This window comes from Bufo gargarizans, chromosome 4, assembly GCF_014858855.1.
Source record: "Bufo gargarizans isolate SCDJY-AF-19 chromosome 4, ASM1485885v1, whole genome shotgun sequence".
Taxonomy (NCBI): domain Eukaryota; kingdom Metazoa; phylum Chordata; class Amphibia; order Anura; family Bufonidae; genus Bufo; species Bufo gargarizans.
In genome coordinates this window covers 216,643,754-216,662,972 of record NC_058083.1, presented here as the reverse complement: position 1 = coordinate 216,662,972, position 19,219 = coordinate 216,643,754, and the positions used below count along the sequence as shown (strand labels likewise).

The following is a 19,219-nucleotide window of genomic DNA, read 5'->3' as shown; positions in this document are numbered from 1 at the left end:
TGATTTTTGGAGCTGACGAATTCCCTTTAATCCAAAAGTAGAGAATGGGAAAACGAATGCAGCTAAAGTAGCCATCTAGCCCAGGCCTAACCTTCACCTGTGTTTAATCGCAATAGCAAAAATAAGTGACCTCCATTTCACCTGTGACCTTATGGCAGTTTTCGTGTACAGTGGTGCTTGAACGTTTGTGAACCCTGCAGAATTTTTTTAGATTTCTTCATAAATTTGACCTAAAACTACATCAGATTTTCACACAAGTCCTAAATGTAGATAAAGATAACCAAATAAAAAAATCATGTATTTATTGAGGAAAATAAATATGTGGACCTTTAGGATTAGCAGATAATTTGAAGGTGAAATTAGAATCAGGTGTTTTCAATTAATTTGATGACAATTAGGTGTGAGTGGGCAACCTGTTTTATTTAAAGAAAAGGGATATATCAAAGTCTGATCTTTACAACACATGTATGTGAAAGAGTATCATGGCACGAACAAAGGAGGTTTCTGAGGACCTCATAAAAAGAGTTGTTGATGCTCATCAGGCTGGAAAAGGTGATAAAACCAAGTCTAAACAGTTTGGACTCCACGAATCCACAGTCAGACAGACTGTGCACAAATGGAGGAAATTCAAGACCATTATTACCCTTCCCTAGGCCTGGTCTACCAACCAAGAACAAGGTGTGTAATAGTCTGTGAGGTCATAAAGGAACCCAAAGTAACTTCTAAGCAACTAAAGGTCTACTCCACTATCGGGAGGATACTGAACAACAATGTTGTGCATGGCAGGATTGCTAGGAGAAAGCCTATACTGTCCAAAAAGAACAGTGTTGCATGTCTGCAGTTTTCTAAAGATCGCCTGGACAAGCCAGAAGGCTATTGGAATAATGTTTTGTGGTTGGATGAGACCAAAATAGAGCTTTTTGGTTTAAACGAGAAGTGTTATGTTCGGAGAAAGGAAAACAACTGCATTCTAGCAAAAAAAAAACACTCATCCCATCTGTGAACACTGTGGTGATAGTATCATCGTTTAGACCTGTTTTGATGTATCTGGGCCTGTGTGGCTTGCCATCATTGATGGAACAATAAATTCTGAATGATACCAGAAAATTCTAAGGGGACGTTCACATGATGACTTTTTCAGTGGAATTTTGGCATAGACATGTCCCTTCTGTTGTGTGAACATCCCCTAAAGGAAAATGTCAGGACATCTGTCCATCTCAAGAAGAATGTGTTCATCTCAAGAAGAATATGTCCATCTCAAGAATCTCAAGAGAATGTGAGTCATGCAGCAACACAACGACCCTAAGCAGTTAACCCTAAGAAAGTTTTGGAATGGCCAAGTCAAAGCCCTGATTTAATCATATAAAAGTATTGTGAAAGGACCTGAAGCGAGCAGTTCAACCCACAACAGTTAAAGCTGTTTTTTTACGGAAGAATAGGCTAACATTCCTCCAAGCTGATGTGCAGAACTTTTAAAGAATTACTGGAAACATTACATTGTATTTATTGCTGCAAAAGGTGGTCACAGCAAATACTGATGGCAAAGGTTCACATACTTTTGTCACTCACAGACATGTGATATTAGATCATTTTCCTCAAGAAATAAATGACTATGTCTAATATTTTTGGTTTGGTTATCTTTACCTACTTTTAAGTGTGAAAATCTGATATATAGTTTTAGGTCAAATTTATGCAGAAATATAGAAAACTGTGAGTGGTTCACAGACTTTCAAGCACCACTATAGCTCTGTGTAATAATTTAAAATGGATGCACATAGTAGTTATCACCATTTAACCCCAGGTTGGGGACGCATGAGACACACTATATAAATCAAACTGATTTGGAAAGGCCTGTGTCACACTTTCCATTGCAGATTTTGTCAGATGACAGGTAAAATAGCACATCTTTGATAAAATGACAGACACCATGACAAGACCTCATGGATTCTACTATAAGTCAGTAGGGTCAATGGTGTCCATGTGTGATGAATCCCGTCACAGTGTTTATCTTTCTGTTATAAACAGAAGCCATGATGCAAATGTGAACTGAGTCAAAGTCAAAAATATTATGCATATCTAATAAAATGTAGCAGATCCAAAACCTTTTCACTGCTATATTGGTTATGATGTTGGTTGTAATCATTATCAATAAATCATTTTTGTTTACCATCGACTAGATTTCTTTGAGACCCTTTTGTATGCGGTAATGATTGGGCCAATTATCAAGAATAAACATTTGTGCAAATGCAGTGACTGCCCCCGATCATCTTACGCTATGTTGGCCTGTGTAAAGCTACTTGTGTTATTGCCTGGTCAGCCAGGGATCAGCAAAAACGCTTCCGTTACTGATAATACAACCATCTCTATCCATTATGAACGGATCCGGTTGTATTATCTTTAACATAGCCAAGACAGATCTGTCATGAACTCCATTGAAAGTCAATGGGGAACGGATCAGTTTTCTATTGTGTCTGAGAAAATGGATCCTTCCCCATTGCCTTGCATTGTGGGTCATGCCTGATACATTTTGCTCTGCATCCCATGACGAAAATAAAACCGCAGCAATGCATTTTGGAGCACAAAATGACAATAAATGGGGACAAAATGAGGACAAAATGGAAGCGCTTTTCTCCGGTATTGAGATCCTCTGCCGGATCTTAATACCGGAAGATGTAAACACAAGTGTGAACGTAGCCTAAAAGGGCTCTTTATTTATTCCTCACCCCAAGCACCAGTTGTTCTGTAATTGTAATATCCAGTGTTTGTTACTGTCTTTTGTGCATTAAGGTTGGTGGATGGAATGTCTCAGGTAACTGGCGGGGCGATAATTTTATGACTGTGTTGAAGACTGTCTCAGGAACATACAGGGCAACCCCATTCTTCAGTGTCTTTGTCAGCGCAGACTCCAAGAGCTCAAACAGCAACATAATCCAGGTAAATACAATGTGAGAGAAAAGAAGAATGTAAAGGTCAGTATTTCCCGTCAGTGATTCTTGTCTTCGTGGCAAATGCGGATTTTGTATGCTGCTGATTTAGCTGCGACTCCACCAAAGACTCTGCATGTGTTACTACAGATCCACTGCAGAACTGACACTAAGGGGGGGATTTATCATTAGGAGAATATTTGAAGTCAGTTTTGCTTCAGTCTGTGTTGGAGTACTTTGTGCCACATTTATCAAATGTTGCATGTTGTTTGATAAATTTGGCTTGTCCTTAAGCCTAACACTTCTGTCCAGAGAAGCTACTCCAGTTTTCCTACTCCACCCTGCTCCTGGAGTGAGATTGTGACTTATTTGCGACTTAAAAAAAAAGTCTCAATTATAAATCTGAAGTGAAACGCATTAACATAGCTCGCCACGACCACTTTTCCACCCATATTACAAAACTGGAGTGAGTGGTGTACACATGCAAAAAGTCGCAAAACTTCACGCAAGAGAGTGAAATTTTTGCGCAATCGCATACATTTTGCGCAAGTGAGTGCAAAAAAAGTAGCAAAAGCCCTATTTTGCAACTTTTTGATGCCAGAATTCTGGAGTGAAGGTATGATAAATCAGGGCCTATGTGGATTAGAAAATGTAAAGCATGCCTCAGTTCTTTTTTTTTACCATTTACACATGAATCGAGTTTTTAAAGCCCCATCAACATGTACTTACTGCAAATAGCTGCAGATTTTGGTGCTGTGAATTCAACATTTAATTGCAGTGTTAATGCTCATAAAATAAACTTTTGTGCATATCATTATGGAAAAGCAGATGTTTATGAAAAACATTTTTGAGACTTTAAACAACATACAGATTTCTAACATTATAAATGTTTGCCTGTTAAAGGACTTGTGCAGTGTCAGGATATTGATCATCAGTATCTGATCTGCAGGGGTCCGACTCCCGACCCCCCCGCCAATCAGCTGGTTGAAGAGGCTGTGGCACGTGTGTGCGCCACCACCTCGTCTGGAATAAATTTTAGTGGCAGTGCAGTATAATTATAGTTGTTCGTCTAATTCACTTGAATTGGAGAGGAAGGTGTAGTTACACTGCACCATGACTACAAGGGAGACAGTGTGCAGGAAAACAATAAAGAGGATGCAGCATTCACACAAGCACCGCAGCCTCTTCCAGCACACCAGACGATCAGCTGGTTGAAGTCAGACCCCCGCCGATCAGAGGATAGGTCGTCAATATCTTGACACAGCAAAAAAACCTTTAAAGGTACTCTCGCACATTTATAAATTCCAACTGCGGATTCGTCACACCACTAAATTCCGCTGCATTTCAGTGCTTCTATTCATTCAGTATGCAGTAAAGCTTTATTCATTTCCAACCCTGCACAGAAGATGGATAAGAACATCACTGTGCAGGGTAAAAAACAAAAGAAGCGGTGGTATTCCCTTCTGGGGAGTAGTTGAGGTCCTAAAGGTCATACTCCCACATATATAAGCCATAACATTTATGATAGGATTTCACCTTTAAACACAGATGATAAATTACCCCTATATAAGCGAATATGTTTATTATATCTAGAAAAAAGTAGAAAGGAATGAACTGATGATTTAGAGGAGGAACCACAAGATAGCCTGTGATCAATGGAGAACGGTATAATTGTCAGGCTGGGATAATTACTAAGGTTATCTTCTGAGAACTGCAGAGAAGGGAACAGGGGTTTTCAGGAGAGAAGAAAGGAATTAGTGTAGGAGTAGGTATGCGAAGAGAGATTTTGATAAGGTCGTACAGTTTATGACATTAAAGGGGTTGCCTCACTTCAGCAAATGGCATTTATTATGTAGACAAAGTTAATACAAGCCACTTACTAATGTATTGGGATTTTCCATATTGCTGGCTTCATTATTTTTTTCATCACATTATACACTGCTCATATCCAGGAGTTCTGGCCACCCTGGAATCTAGCAGTAGTGGTGGTCAGGGCCGGCTCCAGGTTCATGTGGGCCCTTGGGTGATAAATCCCAGTGGGCCCCCATGAGGCATTTTTTTACATTGACATGTCCCCCTGTGGCTCCCACACGGTATAATGACCCCCAGTGGCCCCTATACAGTATAATGACTACTAGTGGCCCTTCACACAGTATAATGACTACTAGTGGCCCTTCACACAGTATAATGAACCCCCAATTTCCCCCCCCCCCCCACACTGTATTATGACCACCTGTGGCCCTGCATTCAGAATAATAACCCCCAGTCACCCCCATTCAGAATAATTGCCCCCAGTAGCCCCCACACTGGGGGAATACTGTATGGAGGGGGCTCTGGGGGTCATTATACTAAATGGGGGACACTGGGGATCATTATACTATGTAAAGGGCCCTCACAGTATAATGACCCCACAGTGACCCTCCATTCAGAATAATGACCCCCAATCGCCCCCACACTGGGGGTTATACTGTATGGAGGGGGCACAAGGGGTTATTATATTTAATGGGGGCTCTGGTGGTCATTATGCTAAATGGAGGGTCAATGGGGATCATTATACTAAATGGGGGGCACTGGGAGTCATTATACTGTGTGATGAATGACCCCCCAGTGGCTCCCTCACATACCTATCATTGCAGGGGAGCTGGTGGTCCTGTCATTCACTAACCGCAGCTCCCTGCGCTCCTTCTCTCCGGCGGCCCGCTGCAGCAGTGAGCCAGGCCTGGAGCAGAGAAGGAGATGTGCAGTGATATAGGTAGAACCGACTGGGCCCCACAGCAAATTTTAGTACGCCCCCCTCCCCCCCCAATGTGTGTTCACATCACGTTTTTCCTATCGGTTTGATGTATACAAATGTGCAGCACTCCACGTTTTTGTATCCTGCAGAGTCAAGTAAAAAATGCATACGTTAACGTATATGTTTTTTTACAATGGAACTGTATGGTGAACGGACGCCACCGTGCGGCATCAGTCTGAGGCATCTGTTAACGCATATATTTTTGGTATACATTAAATGGATGGCACAAATGGGATGTGAACCCAGAATAAGCGGAGCAGCGTGGCGGAGAGGCCGCCATGTACTGACAGAGCGCTACCTGGTCCGGGTGGTCAGTGGTGAGGACTGTTTCCCAAGGATCATTTTCTACTGGGAAATACAAGGCACAGTATAATACACTAGAATCTATATAATATAATGATATTAGCCCTACCCCCAAATAATAATACAATTAGGGGGTCATTTATTATATAGAAATACGTCTATGTTAGGCTACTTTCACACTAGCGTTCGGGGCTCCGCTTGTGAGTTCCGTTTGAAGGCTCTCACAAGCGGCCCCGAACGGATCCGTCCAGCCCTAATGCATTCTGAGTGGACGCGGATCCGCTCAGAATGCATCAGTCTGGCAGCGTTTGTCCTCCGCTCCGCTCAGCAGGCGGACACCTGAACGCTGCTTGCAGCGTTCGGGTGTCCGCCTGGCTGTGCGGAGACAAACGGATCCGTCCAGATTTACAATGTAAGTCAATGGGGACGGGTCCGTTTGAAGTTCACACAATATGGCTCAATTTTCAAACGGATCCGTCCCCCCATTGACTTTCAATGTAAAGTCTAAACGGGTCCGTTTGCATTATCATGCAAACGTATCCGTTCTGAACGGATGTAAGCGTTTGCATTATAGGTGCGGATCCGTCTGTGCAGATACCAGACGGATCCGCACCTAAACGCAGGTGTGAAAGTAGCCTTAGGCTAATTTCTGACGCAGATTGTGGCACAAAGGTCCTTAGCACCGCAATCTGTATCTTTTCCCGCTCATGCCAGTTCTAAAAAAGGATGGCGTGGGCAGGGAAGGGGATACAGTTATGGCCATGCAGTTATTGGATACCACCGCCATATAGTGATAACACCGCCATACAATGATAAAACCACCATACAGTGACCGGATAAAAGGGTATAAGAGGGCACAGTACAGGGAATGACTATGGGCACTGCACAGGGTGTGGTAAGAGGGCACAATGCAGGGTATAAAGGGGCACAGTACGGGGTGGGGGGCACAGTCACATGACCCTGTGACGTTAGAAGGTCCTTATGGTGAATGCTGTTCAGATGCCACCATAATGAGAGGCAGAGGAGTGAGACAAGGGCCCTGGATGGACAGGAGGGGTGGACACAGCAAGTAGGTGGAAGGGGCTCTGAGGGGGATTCATACAAGAAGTAGGGGCAGGAGGTCTGTGCAGGGCAGCAACAGGAGATAGGGGGTGAAACAGGAGCTCTGGATACATGAGGGAGGAAAGGAGACAGCAGGGGCCCCATGAGGATGAGATAGTACAGGATATGGGGGGGGGGGCAGATGTGGGGGGGGCAGGTATCATGGAGGCAAACTGCTTAATGAAACAGTAATACAACTAAATAGAATGAAGCAGCAGCAGATCGGAGAGTCCCCCCCTTCTGTCCCACAGACAAGAGACAAGAGACAGTCACAGTGCAGTCACAGTGCAGACTCACTCGCAGCTCCAGCCCTCTATCTCTCTCCTCAGGCAGCATGTGTCCTGTGTAGAGGGGGCGTGTCCTGAGTCTCTGCAGCTCAGAGGGCCCCACCAAAGGGGTACTGCGTAAGTGAAGTGACAGCAGTGAGAGCTCCCATCTGTATTGATGGAAGTGCTCATAGCAGCTCAGTGGGCCCCCCCAGGAGCATTGGGCCCCGGCACTTGCCCGGGGATGCCGGGTTATGACGCTGGCCCTGGTGGTGGTCATGCTTGCACACCACAGCAAATAGCACTGGGCTAGCCAGCCAGCAAAGGAGACAATATGGACAATCACAATACATTAGTAAATGCCTTGTATTAACTTTATCTACATGATAAATGGCATTTGCTGAATTGAGACAACCCCTTTAAGTGTTAAAGAGGTTGAAGGGGGAATGTCAAAGAACAGAAGAGGACTAGGAAAATAAATTCCCAGGTACAGTGATAAGTGCAGTCGAAAACGTCATGAAGAGGGAAACATGACATTACATGCAGGAGGTAAATAGTCAGTGGTAAATATTAATGTGCTTGAAATTGTTTTACCTGATCAAGGAGAAAAGGCAATACAGGCACTCACCATCTGAGACAAATAGTAAAATTAATGTTTTTAATGGTTAAAATATATATAATTAATTAAAACTGAATGAAGTAGTAGGGTAAATTATCAAGTGTCAGTTTGTGAACAAATATCAATATTATGAATAATATTAAATATCAAAGGTATTAAAAAGGTAATAAAAAAGTAGTACTTTTCTACTACTTTTTTTATTACTTTTTATTACCTTTTTAATACCTTTGATATTTAATATTGATATTATTTCTAATATTGATATTTTTTAAAAATCAGATCCTTTTTATTAACATCCCCAATAACCGTAATGATATAATCTTACAGCATAGTATAGCAATGACATATTTTCTTAATATCACATACAAACTTGATCTGAACTCAGATCTTAGCATCTAGAATGATACAACTTATAGCCCCTCCCTCCCCTGCCCCCCCATGCCACCCCCATGGTGTTGGTGATCTTACCAAATATTATTGTTCAAACGCCTAAACAAAAGCCAAGAGTCCCAAAGCTTTTCAAACTTTGTAGGACACCCCCTCTTCTGAAAAATAGCCTTCTCATAAACCAGCATTGTGTCAACTTTGCGTATGAATTCTCTAAGGGTTGGAGGTTCCGCCTGTATCCAGTGCAAGGCTATCAGCTTTCTTGCCACATATAATAGCCGACCCACTGCTACTTTATACAAATGCTCCGTTGCGATCTCTGATACATAACCCAGAATGCACACCTTGGGATCATCCGGTATTTGCACCTTATATACATCATGTATGACTTTCAGTACCTTCCTCCAGTATCTCCTCAGTTTCTCGCAGCTCCACAGCATATGTATAAGATCCGCAGAGTCCACAGAGCACCGAGGACAATCAGCATTGGGTCTATACCCCAAACGATGCAAAAAGACTGGTGTCTTATAGACTCTGTGGACAATAAACAGCTGCGAAAGCTTACCCTCTTCACTCAAGGAGGATAACGGTATCGCTTCAAGAATGTCTGACCACTGGTCAGTAGAGATAGTCCCTACATCCTGTTCCCACTTGCGCATTCTGGACAGAGGGTAAGACATCAAATAATTATCTAGGAGGAGTTTATAAGTCATGGATATCATCCCTCTCCCCACCCCTTTGGATATAATGTGGTGCAGAACCACATCTCTCTTTGACACTATAGCATTGTTTTTGAATCTCGTGTTATACGCATGGCGTACTTGGAGATATTTATAAAATTGGCCTCTAGGTATACCATACAATTCCTGCATCTTAGTAAAAGATGCAAAGGCTTCCCCCTCAAGTAGATGGCCTATTCTTAGAATCCCCTTCCGTCTCTAATCCCCAAATCCCTCCAAAGAGACAAATTCGGGTAACCCAGGGTTTCCACATAAAGGAGTATATTCCATAGTTCCTTCAACCTTTCTTAACTGTTTTATCTCACTCCAGGTTTTATACATTGTGTAGCTTAATGCACCCATTGGGCCTCCCTGACGTACTTCTGCCCCTTCCAGCAGCAACAAAAGGTCACGGCTTTTCAATTGATATTGAAATATCTGACTGGTCACATCTCTAGACTCGGGGTCTAACCATCCCTTGAAGTGTTGACTCTGCTCAGCCAAATAGTATAACCAGGGATTCGGCACCACCAGTCCCCCCTCTGACTTAGCGTATTGCAACGTTTCAAGTTTAATCCTAGGTTGGCCCTTGCGCCAAATGAGCTCCCGAAAAATAGAGTCGATTTAGTCAAATCTATTCTTTGGAAGCCACACCGGGGAGTTTTGCTAAATATATAGCAACTGAGGCATTAGTATCATCTTGAGGAGATTCGTCCTTCCTGCCACTGATAGATATAGTTTACACCATGCCTTAATTTTGTTCCGAAACTTAAGCAACAGAGGCTCAAGATTAAGTCGCTCAAATTCCTTAATCTTGGGAGACATATATATTCCCAAGTATTTAAAAGATTCCACGCAGGGGATACTCCTGTCTGTTATCACACGCGACTTAGCGTGACCATCAATGAGCATCAGCGCAGATTTATGCCAATTTATGGTCAAGCCAGACAGTTTGCCATACTGGTCAATGATCGACATAACTGTAACCAAAGAGGATTTAGTGTCTCCCAAAAATAGCAGAGTATCATCCGCGTACATCGCCACTTTGTTTTGCACCTCCCCATACCTAAAGCCCTGAATATTAAGGGATTTGCGTATTGCCGCTGCCAACGGTTCTATCGCCACTGCAAACAGGGGCGACAATGGACGCCTGTGACGTGTGCCCCTCCTCAGATGGAATTTCGCGGTCACACCTCCATTCACCCTAATACTCGCTTTGGGGTTAGAATATAGCACTTTCACCCATGAAATGAACGTGCCCCCAAATCCCATATACCTTCAAGTACGCCATAGGAACTGCCACTCTATGCTGTCGAAGGCCTTGGCTGCGTCCAAAGAAAATATAGCTCTGTCCCCCATATTATCAGCGGGCACTTGTAGACTAGCAAAGACTCTTCTTATATTAATTGCGGTCGATTTTTGGGGCATAAAACCAGTCTGATCTGGGTGTATAATGGATAATATAACCTTAGAGAGACGATTGGCCAAGACCTTCGCCAGCACCTTAACATCTGTTGATAATAATGAAATCGGTCTATATGAGTCGGGCAGCGAATGGTCCTTATCTGGCTTGGGAATGACCACTATCAACGCCTCTTGCATGGAGGACGGAAGCTCACCCACTTCTAAAGAGTGCTTTAGTACTTTCAACAGCTCAGGAAGCAATGTGTCCGCGAAAGCCTTGTATATCTTCACAGGGAGACCATCAAGACCCGGCGCTTATAATATTGATATTTGTTCACAAACTGACACTTGATAATTTACCCTACTACTTCATTCAGTTTTAATTAATTATATATATTTTAACCATTAAAAACATTAATTGTACTATTTGTCTCAGATGGTGAGTGCCTGTATTGCCTTTTTTCCTTGATCTTTTACATATTTTGTGACGAGGTGAGTCACACAACACAGAGCACCTTCACAAATTCTGATAAGGAGGGAGAGCCACCACAACCAGTATTTTGTACATTGTTTTACCTGAAACTCCTCTTTCTTCATCAGGTAGATCAATCTGGACTCTTTCTTCCGTCAAGAGATTATTATCTCAATAGGACATCTAATGGGAAGGTCAGTGACCATGTCTTATATGCTTTTCGTGTCTTCAAACTAAACCTATTCTTCACTGATATTAAAACGCTGAGTTATGATTTATGATCCAGAATAGTTTTGATTGATGTATGGGTGTTTTAGTTTAGACAGGCTCTATTATTTTGTACTCACTAGGTGTCTAATAGAAAAACTGTTAGTGCGTAGACTTGCACTGTGCAGTGATACAGCAGGTGCTTGATTTCTCTCTTTTCAGGTGCTTGCTGCCTTCCAGCAATACATGATAGACGTGGGGATGCTGCTTGGTGGCTATTCTGGCTCAGTGGAAATACAGATGACCCAGATTCTGGAGCTTGAGACCCTGCTAGCCAATATTACTGTTCCACAAGATGAGCGTCGGGATGAGGAAAAAATTTATAATCGCATGACGGTGGCTGAACTGCAGGTGAGATCTGGAAAGCACATATTCAGAATGTCATTAAGTAGAATACACCAAAAAGATATTACGGTATACACACCAATAATATCCAGATATCTCACCCATGGTATGTATTCTCTCACTGCGCACCTGTATAGTTTTCTAAAACAACATTTTTAGGGCTTGTTTACACGACCATATGTCTTTTTCAGTGTTATGTGGGCCGTTTTTAATGGATCCGTTTTTCCATTTTTTTGTTTCAGTAGTGTTTCCAGTTCCGTTCCATTTTTCCGTATGGCATATACAGTATACAGTAATTACATACAAAAAATTGGGCAGGGCATAACATTTTCAATAGATGGATCCGCAAAAACGGAACAGATACGGAAAACATACAAAGTACATTCCGTATGTTTTTTTTGTTTTGAGCACCCATTGACTTGAATGGAGCCACAGAACGTGATTTGCGGGCAATAATAGGGCATGTTCTATCTTTGAAAAACGGAAATATGGAAACGGAATGCATGCGGAGTACATTCCGTTTTTTTTTTTGCGGAACCATTGAAATGAATGGTTCCATATACAGACCGTGTACGGAACTAAAAAAACAGCCCGTATACAGAACGCAAAAAACGTTCGTGTGAACAAGCCCTTAAACAGCATTTCTACTTTTGTCATAGGATTATAATAATCTCAATTTAGAAGACAATTTTCATGGCTCTAAAATTCATGCATCCAGTTAAATTTAAGAAATATCTATTCATTTGACAGAACCTGGCACCTGTATTTGACTGGATGGATTATTTGTCCTTTGCGCTCTCACCTTTGGAGATCAATGACACAGAGCCTGTGGTGGTTTATGGCAAGGAATATCTACAGCAAGTGTCAGAACTGGTCAACAACACAGACCCAGTGTAAGAGGCTGTTTACTATGTAATATTAAAACTGCTTTAAATGATTTAAATGTAAATTGAGATACATGGACTCTTGCATGTCAACTGTTTAAGGGTGCCATCACACATGCTACATTTCCTGCAACGGAAAATCAGTTCTGTTCACCTAAATAGGGCTTGCAGAAATCCATGTGCTTCCCACCCAAACAATCCCATTCAAATGAACGGAACTGATTTTCAAAATCTGCTGCATGTGATGGCACCCTAATGTAAGTGGGTGTTCCCATCTCATAAAGTGATGTCATGTTGCTAAGACAGACCTCCACTCAGGGGTGGACTGGCTGCTGACTGGGTTTGTTAGGGCTGGGATCATCAGATACTTAGGTACTTGACCCGGAGCCACATGTGCCCTCCTAAACGCATGTGTATTAACATACTCAGGATGGTGGTACAACAATACTGCCGTAGGGCACGGTAGCCCATAGCTGGGGCGGTATTTTGTGCTGCACTGTGGTATTTGGTTATGCTGGGGCAGTACTTTGTGCTGTACTATGGTATTGATGACCCGGCCTATTTGTGTTGCCCTGCCTTCTGTCAATTTCTCCTACAACATTGGGCCACTTTTATTTTATTTTTTCCAGAGCCACCATAAGTTCCCAGTCTGCCCCTAACTGGGGCATTGCAATGCTCGGCACATCGCTGTGTTCGGCCAAATACCGCATATGCTTGAGTGTGATGCTCAAGTCTCATCCCCGCATGCTAATAAATGTGTAGGTAAGTACTGTCATTCACTGTAATGCCGTAGCCATGTTGGCTGCTCGCATTACAGTGATTGGCTGGCCGGAACGTGTCATCGGGTGCTATATAGCACCCGATGACACGTGTTCAGCTCAGTGTTAGTCAGGGAGAGTTGGAGAGCAGAAAGGAGAGATAGTGTAGGGATTGAAATAGCAATATTTTAGTTTTTATACTTGTTATAGACCCAAAAGTCCTTTTAAGGACTATTGTGTGTGGCAGTAATATATATTTTTAGCGCAACCTGCACTAAATTGCTAAAACTCTGTTAGAGAGTCCTTTTAACCTCTTACGGATACAGGGCATACAGGTACGCCCTGATGTCTGAGTCCTTAAGGACACAGGGCGTACATGTACGCCCTGTGTATTTCTGATCACCGCCGTGCACTCTGATCATTTCCGATCATTCAGCAGGCACTCTGTGACAATGCTGAGGGGGGAGGTGGTGACAGCGACATTACTTGCGCTGTACCTCCTGTTTACCGTGTGCGCATCCTAAATATCAGTAACATTCATTCAGTGTAATTTTTTATTAGGCGGTGGTGACAGTGACATTACTTGTGCTATACCTCCTGTGTAACGTGTGCGCATCCTAAATATCAGTGACATTCATTCAGTGTAATTTTTTATTAGGTGGTTGTGGGGAAAATAACCTCGCCACTGGGTTTTGGAGGGGCCTGTTTGTCAGCCCCTTGCCTCAGGATTATGGCCCATATACTAACTTTGAAGGAGAAGGTAGACCGGCCACACAGCCTAAATCTGTTTAACTGTTTTGCGCAGGAAAGCCATGCTTGCGGTCGGCCAAATGTGACTTCCATGGAATTTGGGAACCCCTGCTCGGATCTGGGTGATTTTTGGATATGTTGTTCACCCAGATCAGAGCTATCCATTGATGTATAAATTATGGGGATATGTGGGGTTTTGAGGTGTTTTCTGTGTTTTGGGGAAAAATGTGTGTTTTCTGCCTGTGTGTGATTAAGTTAGCCCATTATGTTTACTAATTGTATCACAGGCAGAGCCCATTGTGTTTTGGTAATTGTATTTTGTTGATTGCGTCAAAGACAATGCCTATTCTGTTAATTGAGTGCGTCACAGACAATGCCATTGTGTTTGTTAATTGCGTCACAGACAATGCCATTGTGTTTGTTGAATGTATAGTTTTAGTTTTTGTGTTAAAGGATTGGCTGCTATGTTATGTCCTCAGTTCCCAACCAGGTCCACGGGGGTGGTACCCTTGTTGAAAAATGTGTATATAAGTCAATGCTTGTGTGTTCAATAAAGAGACCTGCTTTACCCCTTCATGAAGTTTTGGCTCATGTTTCGGGGATGGGATAACTACACTCTGCGGGATTGCTATATCACAATACTCCCCTGTGTATAAGCTCTTGTAAGAGCTTGTTCATCGTTCCTCCTCTCTGGATTTAGGAGAGGTTTACCCACTGAAAGCTGAAGCTCGGTCTTGGGTCCAGCGTGGGTGGAGGACGGTGAGACCCCAACCAAGCTGCGGCGTGGGGTCTGTGGTGGTTATGGTGTCAAGTTGACTGCTTGGAGCCCTCGGGAAGCACTAGGAGCATCCATCAATGGGGGAACCCAGTCGGGGTGCCAGGAGATCCGTTAGAGTGGTGGCAGCAGTGGGATGGCATCCTAGTGCGAGGAGAAGCAGCTCAGAGACACCATTCGTGGAGTATATTGAGGGCAACGCTAGTATCCGTTCAGCGCCCCTGGCTACAGCGGGATGGAATCGGCTAGTCTTCGGACAGCGTTCCACTACGAGGAGGAGGATGACCCGGACTGGAGGGATGCAGTCCGGAAAGGCACCTGGCACGAGGCGCTGGAAGATGTACAGCATCGCATCGGGGGGGGGGGGGGGGGGCGAGAGTCTCCCCAGTGAGGAGCAGCAGTTGCGGATGTGAGTGGACCTGCAAATGCCCCTTCTGGGAGAGCAGCCCCTGGATGAGTGGGTGACAGAACTCGAGAGCCTGGTATGGAAGGAGCTTTGGCTAGACGACACCTACCAGGCACTCTGGTGGTATGTGATTTGGCACTCCCCCTGGACGGCTGAGCATGACAGACCCGAGGGTGAGGATTATGATGGCCCTGGCCTGTTGTTTGAGTCCTTCGCAGAACCGGAGTTCGGAGATGCTGGAGAGTCCCGGTTCTGGGATATCTATGACTACAGGGAGGCTGTGCATGATTGGGCTACAGCGAGAGAGGTGAGACAAGACCTGGCATCTCTAGTGACAATGGAGTGGGAGCTGGAGCAGGATTACCAATACTTCTTCAGCTCAATTCGGCCCCAATATACACTGCCAGAGAGCTGGGTGGCAGTCCCAGACCTACAACCCTACAGCTAGGAAGACCCGACTGAAGTATCCCCTGCTTCAGTACCAGCTACGCAGGTAGGGGACCTCATAGACTGGTCCTGGGGGGAAACCCATATGGCAGGTGAAGATGGGACCGAGATCTCTCCGCCGGCCCTACAGGGATGCTGGGAGGTCGGCCCAGATCCCCAACGGCAGCCGGAGTTTCAGGAAGTAGGGACAGTTGGTCCTGCTCCCCAGCGGCAGTATGTTTTGCAGTTTGAGGAGAGCATCGTCTCCATTCCCCAGCGGCAGTGTACCTTGAAGGGAGAGGAGACAACCAGTCTCTCTCCCCAACCACAGGGGGACAGCACCCCTAACTCTGATGGTACAGATGGAACAGCGGTCTCTGCAACAGACCTACAGGGATGCTGGACAGCAAGGTACAGATCCCCCACCAACCCCGCAGGAATGCCAGGAGGAGGATTTACGCAATCCCTCCTCTCCACAGCCGATCCGCAACAAGGTCCTGGGGGTAGGATTGCCTGGCCCCATCCCAGCGGAGGAGCTGGCATCTGGGCAGAGCGCAGTTGGCCTCTGCCCTCCCCTATCCTCTCCAGAGGCTGACCCCCACAGGCTACCCCAGCGGAAGAGCTGGCATCTGGTTAGAGCGCAGTTGGCCTCTGCCCTCCCCTATCCTCTTGTCCAGAGGCTGACTCCCCACAGGCTACCCTAGCAGAAGAGCTGGCATCTGGGCAGTGCACAGTTGGCCTCTGCCCTCCCCTATCCTCTTGTCCAGAGGCTGACTCCCCACAGACTAGCTTAGCTGATGTGCTGGCACCAGGGCAGAGTACCGCTGATCCCTGCCCACAAAGCAACCTCCACTCCAAGCCAGGGAGCAACACAGAGACCGGGAGTACCAGTTACCAACACAACCTTGGTGGACTCACGAGACAGAGACAGGCTACCAAATTCAACAGGTCCAGTATTTGGTTGTGGGTGGGCTGCCAGACTAAATCAGGTACCGACCGGTGTGAGGTCAGGTATCCGGTTAGTCTTTCCTGGGAGGGGGAGATATGTGGCAAAAATAACCTCGCCACTGGGTTTTGGAGGGGCCTGTTTGCCAGCCTCTTGCCTCAGGATTATGGCCCATATACTAACTTTGCAGGAGAAGGCAGAATGGAATTCGGGAACCCCTGCTCGGATCTGGGTGATTTTTGGATATGTTGTTCACCCAGATCAGAGCTATCCATGGATGTATAAATTATTGGGATATGTGGGGTTTTGAGGTGTTTTCTGTGTTTTGGGGAAAAATGTGTGAAGCACTAGGAGCATCCCGCAACGGAGGTACCCATCGGGGTGCCAGGAGATCCGTTACAGCGGTGGTTACAGCGACATTACTTGCGCCATACCTCCTGTTTAACATGTGCGCATCCTTAATATCAGTGACATTCATTTAGTGTAATTTTTTATTAGGTGGTGGTGGTGACAGCGACATTACTTGCGCTATACCTCCTGTTTAACGTGTGCGCATCCTAAAAATATCTGTGACATTCTGTGTACTTTATTTGCGCATACACTTACAAAACTTGCGCTACTGTACGTGGTCAGATTTTAAAAAAATGGCCTGGTCCTTAAGGTGAAAATGAGCCCGGTCCTTAAGGGGTTACGGACTATAGTTGTATCTGGTAGCAATATATATTTTAAGCGCAACCTGCGCTAAATAACTTGCAATTGTTTAGCCTCTGCAGACAGCGACATTATCTGCGCTACATCACCTGTCTAATGTGTGCGCAGCCTAAAAATATCTGTGATATCCAGTGTACTTTTTCCGTACACAGTGTCCGTTGCGGACAGTTACATCACCTGCGCTACATCTCCTGTATATCGTTTGCCCATCCTAAATATCAGTGACATTAATTCAGTGTAATTTTTTATTAGCCGCTGGTGACAGCGACATTACTTGCGCTATACCTCCTGTATAATGTGTGCGCATCCTAAATATCAGTAACTTTAATTCAGTGTAATTTTTTATTAGGTGGTGGTGACAGCGACATTACTTGCGCTATACCTCCTGTTTAATGTGTGCGCATCCTAAATATCAGTGACACTCATTCAGTGTAATTTTTTATGAGGCGGTGGTGACAGCGACATTACTTGCGCTATACTTCCTGTATAACATTTGTGCAACTTAAATATCGGTGACATTCATTCAGTGTAATTTTTTATGAGGCGGTGGTGACAGCGACATTACTTGCGCTATACCTCATGTATAACATTTGTGCAACTTAAATATCGGTGACATTAATTCAGAGTAATTTTTTATTAGGCGGTGGTGACAGCGACATTACTTGCGCTATACCTCCTGTTTAACGTGTGGGCATCCTAAATATCAGTGACAATTATTCAGAGTAATTTTTTATTATGCAGTGGTGACAGCGACATTACTTGCGCTATACCTCCGGTTTAACGTGTGCGCATCCTAAATATCAGTGACATTCATTCAGTGTAATTTTTTATGAGGCGGTGGTGACAGCGACATTACTTGCGCTATACCTCCTGTTTAACGTGTGCGCATCCTAAAAATATCTGTAACATTCTGTGAACTTTATTTGTGCATACACTTACAAAACTTGCGCTACTGTACGTGTGACATACTTGCAAGCATATATATCATTTAATATGCGCAAGGCGAGCAGTAAGGGACGGGGAAGTGGCCGTGCTGCTGATGGTGCACGCAGAGGCCATGGCCATGGGCACAGTTAAACTGTGCCTGCTGCCAGAGCACAAGAAACACACTCATCCACGATACCTAGCTTCATGTTCCAGTTTGCAGGGCGGCGCAGGACACTACTCTCGAAGTCAGACCAGTGCGACCAGGTGGTCAGTTGGATTGCAGCAGATAATGCTTCCAGCCGGTTAAGCATCACCCTGTCTTCCACAAAGTCCAGTCCAGTAGCCAAGAGTCTGGTCAACAGAATCCTCACGCTGATACTCCTTCCACCCACCATGAAGAGTAATGGAAAACAAGTTATCCCACACTCGTATATTCTGAGGAGCTGTTTTCATCACCAAGCCCGCTTGAAGAGGGACATGAGGAGATCTTGTGCCCTGATTCCCAAACTCTGGAGCATCCACAGTCAGAAGAAGATAACAGTGAGGAACGGCAATTAGTATTTCACGAGGTGGATGATGATGATGAGACACAGTTGCCAATAAGTCAACCGCAATTAGTGTCTCAAGAGGTTCATGATGAGGATGAGACACAGTTGTCAATGACTGAGGTTGTTGTTAGGTCAACAAGTCAGGAGGATGACCAGAGTGAGGAAGTGGAAGAGGGGATGCTGGATGATGAAGTCAATGACCCAACCTGGAGGGGGGGCAAGCCAAGCGAGGACAGCAGTACAGAGGGGGAGGGATCTGTAGCACCACAACAGGCTGGAAGAGGCAGTGGGGTGGCAACCTGTGCCGTACCAAAATGAGCAGGGGCGTGAACACTAGCAACCTCACCACCACCAGCATGATCCGCCACATGGCATCAAAGCACCCTAATAGGTGGGCCGAAGGCCTGGGTCCACAACCAGTGTCTGTGGGTCACACCACTGCCTCCTCTTCCCCTGTGTTATGTGCTGGCCAATCCCCTGTCCAAGA

At 44.7% G+C, this 19,219-nt stretch overlaps 1 protein-coding gene across 5 annotated transcripts in view; it reads left to right on the top strand.

Moving 5' to 3' along the window:
- ECE2 (endothelin converting enzyme 2) overlaps positions 1–19,219 on the top strand; it is a 99,390-nt gene that overhangs the window by 46,824 nt on the left and 33,347 nt on the right. For all 5 annotated transcript variants that reach the window (XM_044289500.1, XM_044289498.1, XM_044289501.1 and 2 more), the window contains 4 exons: positions 2,788–2,934; positions 11,118–11,183; positions 11,419–11,607; positions 12,352–12,494. In XM_044289500.1, the coding sequence (XP_044145435.1) occupies positions 2,788–2,934; positions 11,118–11,183; positions 11,419–11,607; positions 12,352–12,494 (545 nt within the window). The remainder of the gene's footprint in view (positions 1–2,787; positions 2,935–11,117; positions 11,184–11,418; positions 11,608–12,351; positions 12,495–19,219) is intronic.